Source organism: Ictidomys tridecemlineatus, chromosome 6 (genome assembly GCF_052094955.1).
Source record: "Ictidomys tridecemlineatus isolate mIctTri1 chromosome 6, mIctTri1.hap1, whole genome shotgun sequence".
NCBI classification, from domain to species: Eukaryota; Metazoa; Chordata; class Mammalia; order Rodentia; family Sciuridae; genus Ictidomys; species Ictidomys tridecemlineatus.
The window spans coordinates 8,789,730-8,812,369 of record NC_135482.1 but is presented as its reverse complement, the minus strand read 5'-3'; the positions used below and the strand labels follow the sequence as shown (position 1 = coordinate 8,812,369).

The window sequence follows — 22,640 nt, the reverse complement described above, 5'->3', positions numbered from 1 at the left end:
TAAACTCCATGGGCTCTAAACTACAGGAATGGGCTGGTACTAGGGCCTGGGATGATTGAGGAATAGCACCTACAGGAGGGCTGATGCAGACTGGTTTGTTTGTATATCAAAGGCCCTCTCCTATTCCTATAAATTGGCTAGCCCCAGGAGGAGCAGTTTCTTTTTTGGCCAGAAAGACTTTTTGAGATAAATCAAAATATACAGAAAATAAAAAATATAAACAAAGCATCAAGTAACAAAACCTTCCCTTCCTTGCAGGACAAAAGCATGCCTTACAATGTGCATATCAGAAGTATCCACTAAAGTAATTTTACAGAATACAAAAACTTTGCTCCTTCATGTTTTTATTTCTGCTTTACTCCGAGAAGTAGCTTCTGTGGTTTAAAAACAGTAGAAGGAAGAAAAGGCTCTGCTTCTCCATTACTGCACTGTGAGCAGTCTCTGCTCTCCAGGCTGGTCTTCGTTTTTGGTTCCCAGCCTCTGTACCTTTGTAAGTGCTCTCTGATATCTTTTCTCTGCCACTTTTGGATTTCTACTTTTCTTTTAAGGGTCAATTCAAGACCATGCAACTGACAAAATAATTATATAGTAATTTGCTTTCTTATTTTTATAAAAATTAGTCTTCTAACTAGTGTACAAACTTTGAAGCAGGAATCATCTTTCTTTGTATTGTCCTCAGCACTTAGCATTCAGAAACAACTAGTGAGCAAGAGATTTAATGGATAATCAAATAAGTTTTATAAAAAAGTGCTTTTAATACTTGAATTTTCATATAAGTTAATGCAACATGAAAGATAAAGTCTGAAGTCTATAAAGATTGTTCTTATATATATCATTAATCTTTTAATTTTAAATATTTCATCATATAAATATTTTGAAAGCTAGATTTTATTTGTTTAACAATTAAAAACAACAATAGTCTTTTATACATTTCTAAAATTACTATTTAGAAATTTTAAATTTAACTTTAACATTTAAAAAATATTTTTTTTTTAAAAGAGAGTGAGAGAGGAGAGAGAGAGAGAGAATTTTTAATATTTATTTTTTAGTTCTCGGCGGACACAACATCTTTGTTGGTATGTGGTGCTGAGGATCGAACCCGGGCCGCTCGCATGCCAGGCGAGCGCGCTACCGCTTGAGCCACATCCCCAGCCCTTAAAAAATATTTTTAATTCTCTACCCAAAACTTAAAATATAAAAATCATATTACCTTTATTATCCAATATCATAAATTTTCTAATTACTTTTTTACCTTCCCAAGAGAATATGCATGCATCAGAAATACATTTTAAAAATAATTTCATCTTGTCAAAAGGTCAAATGATTTAAAATTTGAATAATTTAATGTTGTTGTTTTTTCTGTTGCTATTAAGGTGACTACATAGTTTGATAGTGTAAATTTAAAAAGCTTTTTTTTTTTTTTTGGTATCTATAAACATTGTCTGCTTAACCATCTTCCTACTGCAGAAGAGCATCAAGCTCTGTAAGTCAGCAGTACTGTGCCCCAGTACTTCCCCACAGTAGTTGCTTCTGATTCTATTTTAAGAACAAAACAAATCAATCCTAGTTCAACTACTTTATGTGGCTTCTTTCTTTTTTAGCTCCTTGTCTTCTTTAGAGAGAACTTCCATTTAACTTTCTGCCATTTCTAAGTAGCTGACTGAGTAGTTTTCAATCAAGTCCAAAAAGTTATTTTGTGTTGGGCATAGTGGTACATACCTGTGATCCCAGCTATTTGGGAGGCTAAGACAGGAGGATCCCAAGTTCAAGATCAGCTTGGGAAATTTAGTGAGAGCCTCAGCAACTTAGCAAGGCTAATGTCTCAAATTAAAATAAAAAATGGGCTAGGGATGTAGCTCAGTGGTAGAGTACTGAGGGGAAGTCTGCAGGAGAAGGGGCTTTTTGAGCTCCCAGACCTTCACTTTGCTTAGTGGTTCACTTGGAAAAATGAAAGTGAAGCAATGTGGCATCCCTTCCCCAACTAGTTTCTGTTAAGTAGATAAACACACACACATGCACCTAGTATAAACAATTCAGGAATATATGTGTATATTCTTGAAATGACATGCAATGTATAGCTATATATCAGAGACTTTTAAGATAAATATAAAATGTAATTCTTTTGCTGACTTTCCTTTAATAACATATGAAAAAACTAAATTCTTATTTCAAGATCTGAAATGCAAGACTGCTTTTCCATCTCTTCAGCTCCTAATAAGCACTGAGAAGCAATTTGCATCAATTCACCACCTACTCCTTGGCATCCCCAATTCCTCCAGCAGTTATTGCGAAGGTGGCTTCATTTTCAGGCATCTCAGGGCTAACAGAATACAAGGGAACAGAAGTTTATAAAAAGCTTTACTTCTATAAATACTATATTCATGTCACAGGCATCCTGCTCCTATCAGTCTGAGTCTCCTGAGACTTCACAGTCAGTACAGCTAAATGTGGACTACAGAATTTACCTAAAAGTATTATCCACCTTCACAAACATTTGTTAACCAACTTCTACGCGTAAGGTTCTGAAAAATTACCCCAAACTTGGAAATAAGCAAAAGGGGTAACTGAGTGTTCTTTCAGTGTAGAGTCAGGCATTGCCTAGATGGGCCTGAGGGGCCTGATTCTATAGGAGTGAGTATGTACCATTTACTGATTAGACTAATGTAGGGGAAAACTGTAAAAGACTTTGAAATGTTTTTGTTTTGTTTTGTTTGAAGGGTAGAGAATAGGCAGTGTAGTTTTGAGCAATGGATGAGGTTATTTCCCTTAGGAAATAGCAGAAGTGTCTCCTCTGAAGATTGCCACAGATAAGGTAGGTCTTGCTGGACTAAAACTGAAGTTGAGTAAGAAGACCTAAGTGGTCTTACAAAATAAAAAAATTTTTTCCAGTGCTGGGGATGAATCCACAGGGACTGATGCATACTAAGAAAGTGCTCTACCACTGAGCTATATCCCCAGCCCTTTAAATTTTATTTTGAGACTGGGACTCACTAAGTTGCTGCAATGAGTTTTGAGCTTTTTGTTCTTTTCTTTTTTTGGTAGTACTGGTATTCAACCCAGGGGTACTCTACCAATGAGCTACATCCCCAGACCATTTTTTATTTTAGTTTGAGGCCTTGCTAAGTTGCTGAGGATCTCACTAAATTTCTCAAGCTGACCTTGAACTTGGGATCCTCCTGTCTTAGCCCTCTCAAATAGCTGGGATCACAGGTATGCACCACTGTGCCAAACACAAAATAACTTTTTGGATTTGATTGAAAACCACTCAATCAGCTACTTAGAAATGGCAGAATGTTAAATGGAAGTTCTCTTTAAAGACAAGGAGCTAAAAAAGAAAGAAGCCACACAAAATAGTTAAACTAGGATTGATTTTTTTTGTTCTTAAAATAGAATCAGAATCAAATACTTCAGAAACTTGACCATCTGTATACCTTTTTATTTTATTGTAGTTTTTTTTTTAAAAAAAAACTTTGTTCTTACTTTGAATTCAATAGATTTGTTTTTAAAGTTTATTATCTCAAGTATGCTAAATGGATTAAAATAAGTGGAGCTTTTGCAGGGTGTAGTGGATTATGCCTGTTATCCTAGTGACTGGAGAGACTGAGGCAGGAGGGTTACAAGTTTAAACCAGTCTCAGAACTTAGTGAGACCCTATTTAAAAATATAACATAAAAAAGGTCTGACAGAATAGCTCAGTGTTACCCCTGAAAATCTCCAGTATCAGCCCCCCCTCTAAAAAAAAAGAAAAGAAAGAAAAGTGGGGTTTTTATTTGCTCATTTAAAGTCTGAAAGAGGGCTGGGGTTGGGGCTCAGCGGTAGAGCACTCTCCTAGCACCTGTAAGGCCCTGGGTTCGACCCTCAGCACCACATAAAAATAAATAAATAAAATAAAGGTATTGTGCCCAACTACAACTAAAAGATAAATGTTAAAAAAAGTTTGAAAGAAAAAAATGTATAATTGAGGGGCAGAAGAGCTACAGCAGAAACTATAGTGATATTCAAGAGAAAGGAGGATTGGGTTAATTCTTTTTCCTTTCTCTTTCTTTCTTTTTTTTAATGTGGTGCTGGGGATTGAACTCATGATCTGGGGCATGCTAGGTAAGTGCTTTTCCCACTGAGCCAAACTCATAGCCCAGATTGGGTTAACTCCTGCACATCTGGAAATTCTTCTGAGAACCCTTTTCTGCCCAATTCTTGGAGATTCTTTTTCTTGTTAAGTAAGAAATGCTGGAGAGACTGAGGCAGGAGGGTTACCAGTCTCAGAACTTAGTGAGACCCTATTTAAAAATATAACATAAAAAGGTCTGAGAGTATAGCTCAGTGTTACCCCTGAAAATCTCCAGTATCACTCCCCCCAACAAAAAAGAAAAGAAAGAATTTTTATTTTATATCTATTTAAAAGTAGTAGTTGAAGCCATAAGAGTAACTATAGTAGATTAACTATAACTAGTCTAAATAGCTACTTCTATTATACTATTTCTCAGTTAGCTAAGAAATAGTGTAATGACTTAAAATGCATAGATATTCAGACAGCATAGATTCTAATCCTGGTTCTATCTTTAATTTGTTGTGTGATATGGCATGAATACATTAATTTTTTTCAGTAAGAAAATATTTATCAAGTACCTATTATATCCCTGTGGTAGGCACTTGAGATCTGTAAGTGAAGAAAAGAATAGAGAAAGATCTCTGCCTTTATGGAACTTATATTTGGGGAGGGTTGAGACAGATAATAAATAATGGCACAGGTGTGCTATGTTAGAAAATAAATGCTATAGGTAAAGAAAAATAGAGTTGAGTAAGGGAGATTAGAAATGTGGGAATTAGGGCTGGGGATGTGGCTCAAGCAGTAGCGTGCTCGCCTGGCATGAGCTAGGCACTAGGTTCAATCCTCAGCACTACATAAAAATAATTGAGTCCACTGAAAACTAACAAATAAATATTAAAAAATTCTCTTTCTTTAAAAAAATGTGGGAATTAATTTTTATATTTACTTTTCAGTTGTAGATGGACACAATACTTTTATTATTATTATTTTTTAATGTGGTGCTGAGGATTGAACCCGGGTCCCGCCCATGCTAGGTGAGCACTCTACCGCTGAGCCACAATCCCAGCCCCTCAGTTGCAGTTTTGATCAGTAGGTTAAGACAGGCCTTGTTGAAAAGGCAACATTTGATCAAACCCTTGAAGTAGATGAAGGAGATAAGCAGAGAGGGGACTATGAGGGTGACATTATCCAGGCAGAAGGAACAAGTACAAAGACTCTAAGGTTCAACAGTTGTTGGCATGCTTAGAGTGCCTGTCCACTGAGGATGAAGCACAGTGAGCTAGTGGGAGATGGAGAGGAACAGGGCCATCCACAGATTGCTATGCAGACTCCCTAAGACTTGGGCTTTTGTTTTGAGTGGAGATAGGAAGTTACTGATGGGGTTTTAAACACAGGACAGATATGATCCAACAGTTTTACAAAGGTTCACTCTGGCTTCTGTGTTTAAAATAGACTGGAAAGGAGTACTGTTTAACTTCTTGTGACCTTGGTTACTTCAGGTATAAAATGGGGATAATAATTACTACCTCTTAGGGTGGTTGTTATAAATGATGAAATAAAATATAAAAATCACCTGGCCTAGCACATAGTAGCCACTAAATGTTAGATATCATTATTAGTGTTATCATCTTCTCTATTCAAAGAATTCAAAGAGAATTCATCATAAGAAATTGATAGGGGCCAACAAGAAATGAATACATGATACATAGCTGAGTTTTGATATTTTAAGCTCTGATCTGGTTTTGCTGATTTGAATCAAGTTTATGGGAACTTAGACATAACTAATCTCTATGATAATTTACTATAACTATTTTTTGTTGAATTTGTAGAGCCCAAACAGCTTCCTAGAACTTCCAAAAGCTGATCATACAAATGACTGAACATTTAGCTCAAGTTTATTCATTTGTAAATTCAACAAATAGCTCATGAGTGTCTATAATATACCTAGTCCCAGGCTAGGTTCTTGGACATTAGTGAATCAGACTCAGTCCCTGTTGTAAGGGAGATATACAGTGAACAGTGAGTGAAAAGTGTTTGGGAAAGTTCTAGGCATAGTATTCTGTCCATGAAATAGACCAAGAAATTTCTGTAACAAGATGGAACTGTCTATTGAATTCAACAAAGAACATTTGCCATATTTAAATATATATATTTTTTGTGCTAAAGCTTAAACCAAGGGCCTTGTGCTTGCTAAACACAAGTGCTACCACTGAGCTACACCCATATTTGCAGTGATTTTTATTTATTTATTTATTTATTTATTTATTTTGGTGCTGGGGATTTAACCCAGAGGTGCTTTACCACTGAGCTATATCCCCAGCCCTTTATAATTCTTGTTTCAAGACAGGCTCTTACTCAGTCGCTGAGAGCCTTGCTAAGCTGCTGAGGCTGACTTCAAACTTGAGATCTTCCTGTCTCAGGCTCCCAAGACACTGGATTACAAGTTTACACCATCATGTCCTGTATTTACAGTAAATTTTTAGAGATGCTGGAAGCTCCCTAGAACATAGCTGTATGTATTTTGGTCTTTTATAGGGACATGTGATGAAAAGTAAGTGCTCTACCACTGAGCACATCAACCAGCCTATAATTCTTAATTAAAGTACAGTGGAAAATAAAGGATATCATATTTAGTATATCCTGTATCACGAGGATTAGGGAAAGGATCTCTGAGAAAGTGATATTTACTGAAACATTAATGTACAAAGAGAAAGGAGAGAATATTTTCCCATACTCTACTTCGCTGGCACCGTGCACCTTTTAATTTGAATTGATGTAATTTCATTCTTTACTTCACTTTGAGAGGTCAGAGACCAAATATATGTGTCAACAGAATCCCTGGATCCCTAGGACCTAGCACACAGTATAACTTCCCAATCATTGCATAATTTTTTGAAAGGAAACTCAAATATGTAGCATCTGCCAGCAGAATAATTATAGCCTCTCAGGAGCAACAATTCTGTTTAAAACTATATGCACAAAAATCTGATGAAGAATAAGAAAATATTTACCTGTCATAAATCTTGGCAATTCTCAGTTCTCCTCTTCCTTTGCGCAAACTTATTCTTGTTGTTGAAGCATGAGCCAGAATGTGTCCCCCAATGGGTTTTTTTGGGTCTGCCTGAAAGCTGAATTAATAAAACCTCTATTCAGTCTTCATGACATGAACTATACACATGAGTATTTGCAATTACAAGGCCACCTGTCTGTGGAGTGTGGTAGGAGATGGAGTAGATGTGTATTCTAAACAAGTAGAGGCCTGTTCATAAACAGTGCTATGGGGCGGGGGTGGAGCTACTATCTACCCTATTACCATCTAGTTCAGATTCCAGAGATTCTTAAGACAAATAGCTCATGTTTTGTTTGACTTTTTAAGAAGAAAATACTATTGAAAAAGCACAAATAAAACATTATTCACTGTCAGGATAAACTTGAGATTAAGAAATTTTATTCTTTACAAAATACAAAGACTGTATTTATTTATTCCTTTATTAATATCAAAAATATTTCTTAATAGCCCATTAAGTGTCAGGAACTATTCTAGTGTAATGGACAAGAACTACCCAAGCTGTCTCTGTTAAGCTGTGTACGTGAAAGCAGATTGAGAACCTCTTTTGTTCAATAACTGTGTGATGGAACCCTTCAGTGCTGTGCTGGTCATGCATTTGAGAATGATGTTTGGAGTATCTTTTGTCTTTATTATTGTTGCCTAAAGTTTATTTCTCTAAATAAGGATATTTAAGAAATAAGCTTTATGATTCAAGAATTCAAAAAACATTATAATGAAGGAAGTTATAAATACCATTGAACTTATCTTGAGAAACATAATCATAAGGGACTATTACATGGCAAGAAATGAGTTTCTTAATGACTCTAATGGTAAATCTTTTTAAAAAGCCTAGTTGCAAATATCCTCAACAAAGTACTAGCAAATTGGATCCAGCAGTATATCAAAAGGAGTATACACCATGATAATGCAGAATATATCCCAGGAATGCAAGGATGGTTCAACACAAGTAATTAGTAATTCATCATATTACTAAAATGTGGAGGGGGCAGAAACTAATATGATCAGCTCAACTGCTGTAGAAGAAAACCTAGAAATCATTAATAAAGAGAACTGAGTGTAAACTAACTAGCTATACTTGACCAAAATAAACTATGATTAAAATAGTATAATAGCTTTAGCTCTGGGAAAATGTAGTTTTAAGTTAACTCAAATTGTGCTTGCTCCATGATGTTCAAGATTCTTGTTACTCTAAGCTTGAGGCTTGGTGTAGTGAGAATGTGGCTGATTGGCATGAGGTTAAATATGTAGGTTGTAGGTTGGTGGAAGAAGTTGTTCTTGGGTAAAGGAGTCTGCTGACATAAACTACTGTTTGATTAAATGGCTCAGAGGTTAAGACCAGAAAATTCCTGGCTGGGATGGATGAAATTGGTTAAGATTCATCAAATATAAAATATGAACAAGAACAGTTAATTTTAAGTGAAACACTATCAAGAAAGTAAATTCAGGGACTGGGGTTGTGTTTCAATGGTAGAGCGCTTACATAGCACTTTGGGGCACTGGGTTTGATCCTCAGAACTGCATATAAACAAACAAACAAACAAATAAGGGTATTGTGTTCATCTACAACTAAAAATATTTTTAAAAAATAAAGAAAAGAAGGGGCTGAGGTTGTGGCTCATTGGTAGAGCGCTTGCCTTGCACATGTGAGGCACTGGGTTTGATCCTCAGCACCACATAAAATAAATAAATAACTAATACAAAGTACTGTGTCCATGTTCAACTAAAAAATTAAAAAAAAATAAAGAAAGAAAGAAAGAAAAGAAAGCAAAGCCAGGCAGTGAGGAATCAGAAGGCTGGGCTGCTTTTCCAGCAGCTGCAGGTTCATGAAAGCAATCAAGTATCACAGGAGGATGAAAGAAATGAGGAAGTGGGTTGTTTCCATATGCTTACAGATCGATGTCACTTTTTCTAGTGGAGTGGCTCTCAGCTTTCTGGGTCACTCTTTCCTGTGGGTGGTTCTTCATGGTCTTAAAAGAACCCTGTAAGGGCTGGGGATATAGCTCAATTGGTAGAGTGCTTGCCTAGCATGCACAAGACCCTGGGTTCAAACCCCAGCACCACAAAAAAAAAAAAAAAAAAAAGAACCCTGCAAGAGCTGGGGTTGTAGCTCAGTGATGGAGCGCTTGCCTCCTATATGTGAGGCACTGGGTTCCATTCTCAGTACCACATAAAAATAAATAAATAAAATAAAGGTATTATATGTCCACCCACAAGTAAAAAAAAATCAATCCCAGCAGCTCGGGAGGCTGAGTCAGGAGAATCGAAAGTTCAAAGCCAGCCTCAGCAATGGTAAGGCGCTCAGCAACTCAGTGAGACCCTGTCTCTCAATAAAATACAAAATGGGCTGGGGATGTGGCTTAGTGTTGAGTGTCCCTGAGTTCACTCTCTGGTATCAAAAAAAAAAAAAAAAAAAAAAAAAAAGAGAGAGAGAGAGAGAGAAAGAAATAGAGCCTGTGTTCTAAAACGATGGGCTGTTTTAGGCCCTGATGGTATTCTCAGTTGGGCTCTGGACACTGAACCTGCAAACAATATAATGATTTATGCTTCTGTAATGTACTGTTCATATTCTGTTTTTAGTACTGTTATTCACTTACTTCTTATATTCCTTTTTGCTCCCTCTCTTACTGTCTATCACTAAGTTTCTTAAGAGCAAACCACATTGCATTTAGTGTGTTAGCAACCAGCTACAAGGTTGGTGCTCACAAATGTTTTCTGAGCCTAAGATATCAAATCTACAGAAATTCTAAGAATATTTGAATATTACTTCAGAAAAAATTAGTGCTTTCACAGTAAATAAATAAAAATTAAAATTGAGACCAGTTAGAAAGTTCCATTTGAGGAGATAAGAGAAAATAGTCAGGGTTAGGGTTAGCTAAAAGGGCAAATGGGCAGAAAGAGGTCTTTATTTAATTAATTTGTTTGTTTGTTTGTTTTTGGGTACTGGGGATTGAACTCAGGATTACTTTACCATTGAACTACATCCCCAGCCCTTTTTATTTTTTATTTTGAGACAGCATCTTGCTAAGTTGCTGAGGCTGGCCTCAAAATAAATGGCTTTCCTCCTGCCTCAGCTTCCTAAATTGCAACAGCTATGTTATTGCTTCTCACAGGCTGTCTCAATACTACTCAGTGATTCTCCTCCATGGTTAGTTTCACTTCTCTTTCCACAGTTATCTCCTTAAGCCCCCTTTTCATTCTTATCCCTTCACCTAGGATGACACTGCCTGCTACTTCATAAAGAAAATAAAGGCCCTCAGAGGGAAGCTCCCTCAACTTCCTCTTCTTACTACTCACTGTGAGAAATAGAAAGTGGTGGTCCAATTTCAGAATACGGTTTTTAGCCTTAAATATAAAATTACTGAGGATATAAGAAAATCAGTGTAAGAAGAAATAGAACAAATGGTTACCAGCAGTTAGCATCTGATTGTGACAGATTCACAGCCCCCTGACTACAGGAGGGGAGGGGAAAGGGCCTTCCTGACCAACAAAGATAAATGTCATACATGCCAAAATGCACTCAATCCCAGAAAGGCCTTCCCACCACAAGAGAACAAAATAGGTTGGAATAACTAAAGATATATTTCTTTAAATAACTTAGGCAAGGTTTGGGAAGATTGTGCATCCCATAGTACTCAGCCAATGAGGACCTGGTAGGGGTATTGTGCTTTAGGGGATAAAATACTGATTGTAACAACTCTAGGTGTAACAATCTTCCAAGACCATCATTAAATTAAATCCTCACTTTCTCCTTTCCTTTGTCCCTGAGTCCATTCTTTGAGTTGGACATGTGAGTGTGTTTCTCACACCCATCACTGCTATAAGTTGAATCTTAAATGTCTCCCAGAGACCCATATGTTAATAAGGGATTGATTCCCAAAGTGGCATCATGGGAGGTTGTGAAGCCTTTAAGAGGTGGGGCATAGTCAGAGGATTTGGGTTCCTGGGGGCATGCCTTTTTCTCATTTTCTTTCTAGTGATAAGGTGTGGTTTTGCTTTGCTGTAAACTCCCTGCCATTGACATCTGACATACCCACCAGAGGCCTAAAAGCAATGGGTCTGCTTGATCATGGACTAGAACCTCTAAAACTGTGAGCTAAAATAAAATTTTTCTATTTTAAGTTGATTGTCTTAGGTATTTGTTATAGTAATGGAAAGCTAATATTCGGCCTATGTACTCATTTACATTTGCACTCATTTTTCCCTCCTTACCTCTCAAATTTCTTTTTTAAAAAGTTTCTTATTTAAGCAAGTCTTCTTATATCTCAGTGCCTTTGCACACACTGTTCTCTCTAAAATGAAAATCTTGTTCTACTGGGTTTGCTCAAGCAGCTCCTACTCATCCTTCAAGGGCCATTCCTTCTAGGGACCCTTGCCTGATCTTCTGTCCCCTGTGTGGTCTTCTGGCACAGTGTGTATTTCTCTTTTAAAGCATACTCCATTATTATACTCTCAATCCTTGTTCATCTTCATAACTCCAGTGTCTAAAAAAGTGCCTATTACATAGAATGTCCTCCTTTAACATTGTGGAATAAATTCAGAGAAGATAATTTGGCTCTCCTTGATCTAGGTCTTTCTGGACACATTTGTGACATCTCTTCAAAGAAGCTTTAAATCATGGAACTTTTGAAAGGTACTCTGACAGAAAGGTAAATATAAAAGGAGACTGATCCCCCACCACCATTAAGGTAATTCTCCATTCCCTGGTCATGACAAATAACTTAAAGAAGAGCATGAAGCTGGAGCTTGTAGATGTTCTGTGGTTTTTTCTATGTGAACTACTGTCAGCTGTTACTAGTGTGATGCCCTATGCACAGAAGAGAATAGGTGCTGCTGCTTGTCACCGATTATTACAGGTGAAAGCCTGAACATTAAGAAGGTTATCTCTAAGGGAGATGGACTGTATGGGGAAATAAATTATAGGATTTGCAAAAGGGCTAAGGAAAGCTATAGAAAAGATATTATAGGGATAAAAAGTTATCAAAAATGATAAACTGAGATGTTAATCAAAATAGACTGTGATACAGCATAAAAACCTTAGACTTGAGAGAATTTCGAGTCAATTCAATTTTGTTTGCTCTATCATGGTAGGGTATTTAGGATTCTGTGTAGAATTTACGGCTTTTAATGTTTATTACAGGTCATCAATACTTTGATAATTTAATAAAAAAGAGCTGGATTCTCCTCCAGAAAAATGTATATATGCACACACATAAAATTTTCATTTAAGTTTAGAAGATTCATGAACCTCCCCTCTGGTGTACATGAATATTAATCATAATGATAACCAAGAGTTACTGAGTCCTCACTATGTGACAGACATTATTTAAATCATCTAATTTATTTCCCTTTGCTTGGGCTCTGTATTTAGTAAATAATTACAGATTAAAATTTGGATTCTGATAAAAGTCTACCTACATGCTTACTGGTCACATGAACTTCAAATGTAGTTACATTTTTCATTATCAACAAACTGGTTTTCTGGTTTTTTCATTGAGTTTCATGAACTTAATTAATGTGAGTCTGCTCTGGAGAAATGCATTAGTTCTCAGTAGACTGACTTAATAAAATCTCTGGCAGCAAGGCTGAAGGTCCTAAATCATAGTCAGGTAACCAGAGTAGTGGATATGTCCCTGCAAAGCCTCTCAGGTGACAGGATGCCTGCCTTCCCTTTGACAGGTACAACCCTACTGTACTGTATGGCATATAAGCTTTGGATTTGTCCTGAGTTCAAATTCTGATTTGTCAGCTATGTGACCTCAGAAAAAAATTATTCAGCTATTCTGTTTCTTCATTTTATATAGGCAATAATAACTGTACCTGATAGGACAGTTATTAAAATAATTGAGGTAAAGCAGTAGACCAGTGACTACACTTGATATTATTATCTACTTTCCTAATCCTTACCCCATCCTGATTACCTATTTATCTTGGGTTAGTTACTTACTTTTAGAACCTCAGTTTCTTTCATGGTGAAATGGGAATAAAAAGATCTTACCTTTTAGGGACGTGGTAAAAATTCAAGATATGTTTAATATGATCCATTGGGAGCCTACTATGTGCCAGGAACTATACCTGGTCATTTATACACATTAGCTTTAACCTCACAGCAATCCTGGCACATAAGAGATCCTCCATAAATGAAAACTATCATAATTTAATTAAATGATTCAGTTTAAACACTCACTTTTCCAATGAAATGTAGACTAAGAAATTTTTCTTCATGTGTCTTTGACCTTCTTGAGTATTCTAGCAGCTAAGTATTGAGGTGAAGTACAAGAAGGTGTAATAGCATTTCACATTCTTTAGAGGGCTTTAATTTACTTCTATTTCTGACCAATTTAAAACAGCACCAGAAAACCACCCACATCCCTTCATTACCCTATTCTCTATTTTCTCTTCTTTAATGTTTTCTTTTCCCTTACTTACTTTCCTCATTTTCTCAGAAAACAGCAAGTACAATGAGGAGGAGGAAGAGACGGGTGGATATTAGAGATAAAGAGGGACTGAGAGAGATTATTCATTTCTCCCACTCTGGTTGAACAGAATACAGAATATTATATCATTGAGGGTAGTTCTGTGTTGACCCAGAACATTCTGGTTTACCAACTTCAAATTAAGACGCTGGGGTCATGAGGTACAGAGTTATAGATGGGGTGAGATGGGAGGCTTCATGGTGAGACTGAAAGAACATCAACATCAGACACCTGGGTGCAAATCCTGGCTTTCCTAATTTTTCTTTTTTAAACTGTGTGACTGAGAAGTATTAAATACTCTGAGCCTCCATTCCCACTTTTATAAGTGAGGAATACTCATAATACCTTCTCATATTTTGGTTGGAGTATGGACCCTGAGAGACAGAGGCTAGGGCAAGCCTGAGGACAACAGGCACTGGTGCTTTTGACTTGTAAGGGTCAAGTTTATAGATGGAATTTTTGAGAACAGGTCCATAGAGGAGAGGAGGGCTGAATGAACTAGCCCAAGAAGGAGGAGGCTTTGAGATTAAGGGAACATGGAGAAAAAATAGGACTGTCAAAAGAGAAGAATTTGGGGGATAAAGAGATGCATTTTTAAAAAGAGTGTTATGTTTAAGAAGTTTGTTAAGTAACACTTCTCTCTGTTTGCTCCCTAAAATATGTGAAACACACAAACAACTCCCCCCCCTCAAAAAAAACTTACATTTTTTCCCAAAAATTTGAAGATGGAATTCTAGTTTTTTGTTGGGTGGAAGGAATGTAGCCACATATTGAAATTGGGTTCACAGAAAAGACAAGAGAGACCCATGGAGGCTGAGATACACTGTGGTCACATATAAGATAAGTACCTAGCAAAAAATCATTTTGGGGGGAGAAGAAGTTCAAATAGTTTAAATGCTTTATAAAGAGTCACTTTACTAGTGACCCTGGTTTAATATTTTTTTTTTCTCTCTAAACATATCACCTCTTGATTTATGCTAAGGATGTGAATCAGTAGGTGACATGCATGGGGAATAAACTGTGCATTTGTAAGCCTGCAAATGTTCTGAGGTGACTTTTTGTTTTAGGAAAACATACATAACAGAAGTAGGTGGCAACTTCATGGTCTTATTTGTTGTGCATGACATTATTTGCCCCGAAGTGCAGCTTACCAGGCTGCAACTGACTTGTTATTTCCCAGGCCTTCATCAGTTGGATCATTTCAGTTCTAAAGTCTGTATCTGTGAGCCTTGTCTAGGAGCTGCTGCTCGCTCTATGGTATGGCAGCTCCACGCCTCTATAATTTTGTTCCTTTTTAATACGATGTGCAATCAAGTATAATGCATGGGATATAAGCCTCAATTATTGTCAGTGTACTTAGGGACTCATACCAATTATAGTGATATTTCTCTGACAGGCTCCAGGCGAGCTGCAGCTTGGAGTTCCTCAACACAGAGAAACAAAGATATTTTCTTTATGGGAGGTTTTTTAGTAGCATTTGAAATTCTTTAGTTTAAAACTGTCCTGGCTTTTTTCATTTAGATGTAGTAATTTTGTGCTTTATAGGAAGACATGTATTTAATCTGTACTGTTATAATTTAATATACTTTAGAACATACTAATTATAGTGAACCTTGTTTCCTTACAACTCAGCTAGGTGGAGGAGATGTTTCACAGCAGACCTATCCAGCAAAAATACTAGCCTTTGTTACCTTCTTTGACTGCTACTTAGCTCTCTTCACTACAAATCTCCTCCTCTTTCCAACTCATTCTTCAATTATTAACTTTCTATCATTTCTTGATTTCTCCTTTCATCATCTTTAAGAGTTAATTCAAAATGGTTTTACTCTTTTTGAAACTTTCTACAAATATAAGAAAAAGCACCCCTATCTGACCTAATTTCTACGAATTTCCTTTGCCTTCCAACTCCAGAATGACAGTTTTGGCCTCTTCAATGTTCCCTCCCCACACCTGAAGACAGAACATTGCTCTTTAACTTGTGCTGTTTTATTTGAATGCAACCCACTTCCTCCCTCTGAGCAAATGAGTCATTTTTTCTTTTTAAAGCAAGCCTTTAAAAATCTTCCATTTCTCTTAGGTTTAAAATTATTCTTTTTGTGAAGTACTTTATGAAGGTTGCTTTAGGCACTCAAGGATTATACTACTGACAATGTACAATGTACCAAGAGTTTAAAATGTCGGATTAGATGGACAACACTTATCCTTCTTCTTCTTTTTATTATTCTTTATGGAGGCAAATGTTTACAATTTTGTTTTATTTTGTTTTGCAGTACTGGGGATTGAACCCAGGAGCTCACATGTGCTAGGCAAGCAAGATGTACCACTGAGCTACTTTCCAGATTTTTAAATTTTCTTTTTGAGGCAGGGTTTTTGCAAAGTTGCACAGTCCTTGAACTTACGATCCTCCTATCTCAATCTCCCAAGTAACCAGAATTAAAGTGTGTACCTCTAGGCCTGACTAAGGGGTTTTGCCTCTTGATTCACTAGTGAATTATTTCCCAGAATCTCAATTACATAGATTTTCAATAAATATATGTTGAATTAAAAAATGATTGATTTTATCCTCCTCAATCTTTTTTTTTTTTTTTTTTTGGTGCTAAGGATTGAACAAAGGTCTCCCTAAGCATGCACTGTACCACTGAGCTAGAACCTCAGTTCCCTTCCTCATCTCTTTTAACTTTCTTAATAACATTTGGATAGTTAATAATTATCATGTTGAAATCTCTTGTAATTAAGTAGAAAATACTCATAAAAGGTATTGAAAATGAGAAATGTATTAAACTGCAGAAGATGCAACAATACTTTTTAGAAAAAGCCTAAAAAGAGACATTCATTTCAGTACAATTTATAGAATTTACATTAGCATATCAAATATCTTCTAACATATACATCTGCTACTATATAATAGGTTGCCTTGGTTTCAAAGTAATACCACTTCGTATTGCAACCATTAAAACAATAACTGATTTAGGCATGAGATACTAAAATAAATAGTGAAAGCTATTGCAGAAGAAGATATTTACAAAGCTTCAGATTCTCACCCAATAAATTACTTTTTATGAAAAGAAATTTTTATCTTTTACACTGAAGAAATCTCATGAATTCCATCTTAATCACATGATCAAACATCCTAAAAATGTCACAAACTGCCATCATGTGCCTCCTGACATGATATACTAAGAAGGTAGGTGTATCACTTATAGAGTTTTTCTGCCCAAAATGTTTAACATTTCACTTATTTATTTATGTATTTATTTATTGTGGTGCTGGGGATCAAACCAAGAGCTTGATGCATGCTACCACTAAGTTACATCCCCAGCCTTAGCATTTTAAATAACAACAACAAAAAAATCAACTCCAAATTGAGGATGTTGCAAAATTGCTCTTAAAAAATGTCAGTGCCATAAAAATTGAACAAAGGTTGAGAAGCTGTTCTGACTAAAGAAGACTAAAGAGATATGACAACTACGTGCAATACATGATCTTCAACTGATCCTAAACTGAAGGTAAAAAAACAAAACAAACTCCTTTAAAATGGTTTACATACAAACAACTATAAAGAACATTATTATAATAACTGGAGACAACTTTAATATATATTATCTTTGTTGTTGGGGATTAAACCAAGGGGCACTTTACCACAGGGCTACATCTCCAGACCTTTTTATTTTGAGACAGGGTCTTGCTAAGTTGCAGAGGCTGCCCTTGAATCTGCAATCCTCCTGCCTCAGCCTCCCAAGTTGCTGGGATTACAGACAGGCATCCTCATACCCAGCAAGACACTGTATATTAGATAACACTACTATGCCAATCTTAAATATCCTGATTATGATAATTATATTGTAGTTATGTAAGTGAATATTCTTGTTCTTAGAAGAGATAGACTGCAGTTCTAAGAGGTAAAGATTAATGGTGTCGGCAAATAATTCTCAGTGATCAGAGGAAATAAAGTAACTCCTTACAATCATTCACACATCAAAATAATAATACATATGTATGTGCATGTGTATGTATGAGTATGTTTGTGTGTATGGACAAAGAGATTTTATAGATACATACATACCAACACATACACATACACAAAGGAGAAAAAATGAAATAAAATGTTAATTGATGAACCTGGTACATTGTATACATATATATGAGCGCGCGCGCGTGCACACACACACACACACACACACACACACACACACACACATACATATATATATCTTGCACCTTTCCTCCAGTTAAAAAATTTCTAAAGAAAATGTTCTTTAAAATCATTTAATATCACAAATTTAGGGTTATTTTGACTGTCTATTCAGATCCATAATGCTCAAAATTTTAGATAGTGACAATAAACTTTTCTTTATATTTTCTGCTTTTACTATCCTATTTGATTTTTCCTTATCCTTCTGTTCCCTGCCATCTTCCACACAGAGCCATTAGTAGTTCTGTTATGTGCATAAATACTTCAACAAATTCACTCATGTAGACTGAAATTGTTTCTCGAAGCAGGCCACAAATTCACTCATATAGACTGAAATTGTTTCTCGAAGCAGGAGGCTTCTCTCTAGGGCCTTTTAAAAAGATATCTCATGAATATCCTGAAGGAAGCCTGCTTTTTAGTTTTTAGGCTAACAATTTATCAAGGTAATAGAAACCATTTGTGTATCTGGAATAAAAGCTTTTATTTCCTTAGGATTTTTTTTTTCTTACTGTCTTTCATTTTGCCTTTAGTCGTAGATCAAAGTGTAGACTGCAGTACTGCTAAATAAACACTTGCTTTAGTTTATAAAGAATTAGAGAAAAACAAGATTCCAGATAATACATAATATTTGCAATTATGAAATACTATGCATTCTGCAATAAAGTGACTTGTGATATATTTGTACTCACATCAAGGGTAATTATTTTGAAATTATTTTATTCTACACTCTAAACCTCTTGATATTAACCTGTAAAGTACAAAAGCAGAATATTGGGGCTTACGTCATAGTTGCTCCTGGATCAGCAGTCATTTGATTGGTCACAAAAATAGCCACATTATATTCTGCATAAAGATATTAAATTAAGAAACTTAGAGAAGGATAATAAGAAGATAAAAAGTTCATCATTTAGATTTCAGAGCTTAGGAATATTATACATGAATTTATTTTATAAACAAGATCATATTCCCATTTTTCATTGATAACAGAAATTATTTTATTTAAAGTTTTTGTTATTATTATCAAAGTCAGAATCAATATTTTAATTTTAAGAGTTGTATTTCTTTCTCTTTCTTTCTTTTTTTTTTTTTTTTTTGTGGTGCTGGGGAATTGAACCCAGGGCCTAGTGAATGCAAGGCAAGCACTCTACCAGCTGAGCTATATCCCCAGCCCATGAGTTGTATTTCTTTAAAAAAATTTTTTTTTCCTTTTTTTATTTATTAAAGAGTTGTATTTCCATGATGGTAAAAAATATTACCTCCTGACATTATTCTGAGCTTCTCTGCAAAACATATAGTAATTTGGATAGTGCCATTTTATTTTAAAGATCTACCTTCTTAGAGCTGGGGTTGTGGCTCAGCAATAGAGTGCTTGCCTAGCACATGCAAGGCCCTGAGTTCGATCCTCAGCACCACATAAAAATAAACAAATAAAATAAAGGTATTGTGTCCAACTACAACTAAAAAATAAATATTAAAAAAAAAGATTTACCTTCTGAGATTTTTTGGAGTCGAGACAACATCTGGGCCAATTTTTGTTGTCGTTCAGCCAACTCTCCACGACCACTGAAATCCACTCGAAAAAGTGCCATTATTGAATCAATGATCTGCACAGGATTAATGTAAAATAAATATACATTCAAAAATAGGAGGAATAAGTCCATTAAAATATAGGAATTAATAGAAAAATATGGTAAATAGCTCTGTGAGTGAGCAATATTTAAAAGCTTGTACCAGTAGCTTGAAGATGCCAGCTTCTTCATGGAACTTTGCTGCTACATAATCAAGTAGCTCCATCTGATGTTCACCTAATAGAAAATGCAGTGAGAAAACGTTAGAAAAGGTAGGAGCAGCACAGGCTAAGATCATTTGTGTCCCTGGGAACCAGGCAACAAAGAGTCCTTGAAGGATTCTCTTAATTATTTATGGCTTTACTAAACATGATTGCATATCCTGCCTTAGCATGCATGGCAAATGCTACTTTATCCAAAAAGAATGTTGCTCTGGGGGCTGGGGGCAGAGCTCAGTGGTAGAGCTCATACCTCACATATTTGCATGAGGTCCTGGATTCAATACCCAGCAACACACACACCAACACACACACACACACACACACACACACACACACACACACACCCCTCTGTATTTCAAAGACAAAGAATAAGAAATTATTTGAGGGCATTTTAGTACCTGAGGACTTAGCAGATGATAAAATTTGTGGGAAAATTAATTTGAAGAAAAGTTAATAAAACAAGGAAAAACAGTCCAAATTTTGTGTCACTCAATTGTAAATCAGTGATGTCAACTTTTTTAAATTTTTAAAAAAGAATGATATGTATTTAAAAGTATTAAACTATAAAATTTATCCCTAGAAACTCTATTTTAGTGGATAATTTTAAATCACAGATTTTAAAAAATATTTACGTTTTAGTTATTTTATTTGTTAATTTTTACGTAAGTTGACACAATATCTTTATTTTATTTTTATTTGTGGTGCTGAGGATCAAATCCAGTGCCTCACGCATGCTAGGCAAGCACTCTACCTCTGAGTTACAACCCCAGCCCCAATCTCAGACATTTTTGACCAGAAATAAGGATTGTATTAATGATCTGTCATTACATTACAGTTTACCACAAATTTAGTAGATTAAAACAAAACACATTTATTGTCTCACAATTTCTATGGGCCAGGAATCAGGGCATGACTCAACCAGGGCCTCTGAGTCCTGCCAACTTATAATAATCCAAACATCCAATTGCAGGGGCTCTTACTGGTATATGCACGCGCATACAGCACATTGTCTAGTACTGCATCATGGTCTACATTGAAGCGATCAGCAATGTCCCGAAGGCGATCTGGACGGCTGGAGTTTGCCATGATTAAGGATCCAATAAATCAATTCCAAAAAAAAGTTACACAACAACTACAAAATATAACACCTTAAATAAGTAAAGTAACAGAGCCAAAACTGTGTACATGCAAAAGTATTCTGAAGGATCCTATTAACCACTTAAATTCTGTACCATATTTTATTTTTCACAAGTGCCTGAATTTACCTTATATAGTGTGATAACCATCAAAGAAATGGTGAGGAGGTGGGGCTTGGACTGTAGCTCAGTGGCAGAGCACTTGCCTAGCATGTGTGAGGCACTGGTTCAATCCTAAACTCCACATATAAAATAAATTAATAAACAAAGATATTTACAACTAAAAAATATTTTTAAAAAGAACCTAATACCTCTTCCAACTACTGTATTTCTTCTTTTATCCACTGGGCAATTACATGTGTCTCACTCCCCTTAGTATTTATTTGCAAGAAGCCCTACTGCAACCTAACCCTTGAACTCGTGATGACCAATATCAGTGATGTTTTTCAGTTTACAGTCTGTATTTCCAAAACCTCTCTCTCCCTCTCTGTATACTATTATTGATTATTCTCTTCTTCTTGAAATTTTCCTTTGCTTGGCTTCAACAACCAGATTGCATCTTACTCCTCTACCTCTGTAAGTTCCTCATTTTAGCCACACCTCAAAGTTGTGTTCTTAGTTCTCTTTCCTCTTCCAAGTTCTCTTCCTGCTTTGGTTAATTAATCTATATTTCTGGTCCCACCCTTCCTCAAGCTGAGTTCAGTACTTCCAACTGCCATTTGTATATCCTCCTGTACCTCACATTAAGCTCATTAAGATGAAACATCAGGGCTGGGCTCAGTGGTAGAGCACTTGCCTGGTACGCGTGAGGCACTGGATTTGATTCTCAGCACCACGTATAAATAAATTAATTAAATAAAGGTCAATTCACAAATAAAAATATTTTTAGAAATGGAACATCACTTTTCTCTGAAACATAATCTTCCCAATTCTATTGTTAGCCTCATTATTCTCCCAATATCTAAACAAAATCCCTGCAAGTGGTTTCTCAAAACTTTTTTATCCAAAAATACAATCATTAAATCCTGTCATTTTCCTTCTGTTTCTTGTCCTTTTATTTTTCTCTTTTTTTTCTTTTTGTCACTCTTCCACTTAGATCAATTGCTCATTACTTGCCTAGATTTTTGCAAAAGTATGCAGTTTATGCCCTCAGTGTGGTTTCCAAGCCTTTTGTGGCTAACCTTTCCAGCCCCGCCTTGTATTCTGGACTACTTCACACTTCTATTAAGCTGAAGTTCTTTCTGTGACTCAAACAGCTTCTGCCCTTCTTCCTTTTGTGTTCTTTCTCTCCATATTTCCCCTTTGAGGCCATAGTTTGAATGAATTAATAATCCTTCTATCTTCTATGAGCAAATTTCTTTGGAGAAGAGGATTAAAATGAATAAGATATAATTCCCTCCCCCCTCTCATTGTAGTTGAACACAATACCTTTATTTTAAATATTTATTTTTATGTGGTGCTAAGGATAGAACTCAGCACTTTGCACGTGCTATATGAATGCTCTACCACTTTTTTTTTGTCAGTTTTACACCAATCCCACGTGGAAAATGAAAATCTAACTAAAAATTGATTTGAGAAGTTGACCAGTAATTGTTTTTCCCTTTGGCTTTTCTCATTATTGCTGGTTTATGGAATGATTACAAAAATTACGTATTTCAAACAAACTCTCTGTTAGTTACATTACTATATCATACTGTGTTAGCATCTTGTTTAAATAAAATGGTTACAAAGTATTTTCTGTATCAATGAAGATAATTTTTCCTCCTGAGTAGCCACCTGCTCCTGGAAGTTGAGCCGTCACTAGGGGGCAATTTAAAAAGTCAATATTAATAGGAGTAAATAAACTTTGTACTAATGAATATATAAATACACATTGAATTTATGCTGGTTGCAATTCTTTAGTAAATTTGATAAAGAAAAAAATGATCCTTT

The 22,640-nt window shown here is 35.7% G+C and overlaps 1 protein-coding gene across 1 annotated transcript in view; it reads right to left on the bottom strand.

Annotated features, from left to right (window-relative positions):
- Window positions 1-1,025: 1,025 nt before the first annotated feature.
- The window catches only part of Dmc1 (DNA meiotic recombinase 1), a 35,944-nt gene continuing 14,329 nt past the window's right edge, over window positions 1,026-22,640 (bottom strand). The window contains exons 8-14 of the mRNA XM_021724371.3: window positions 22,436-22,508; window positions 20,553-20,644; window positions 19,515-19,588; window positions 19,273-19,387; window positions 18,566-18,626; window positions 7,060-7,176; window positions 1,026-2,320 (exon numbers count right to left, since the gene is read on the bottom strand). Coding sequence (XP_021580046.1) covers window positions 2,251-2,320; window positions 7,060-7,176; window positions 18,566-18,626; window positions 19,273-19,387; window positions 19,515-19,588; window positions 20,553-20,644; window positions 22,436-22,508 — 602 coding nt within the window. The 3' untranslated portion in view covers window positions 1,026-2,250. The remainder of the gene's footprint in view (window positions 2,321-7,059; window positions 7,177-18,565; window positions 18,627-19,272; window positions 19,388-19,514; window positions 19,589-20,552; window positions 20,645-22,435; window positions 22,509-22,640) is intronic.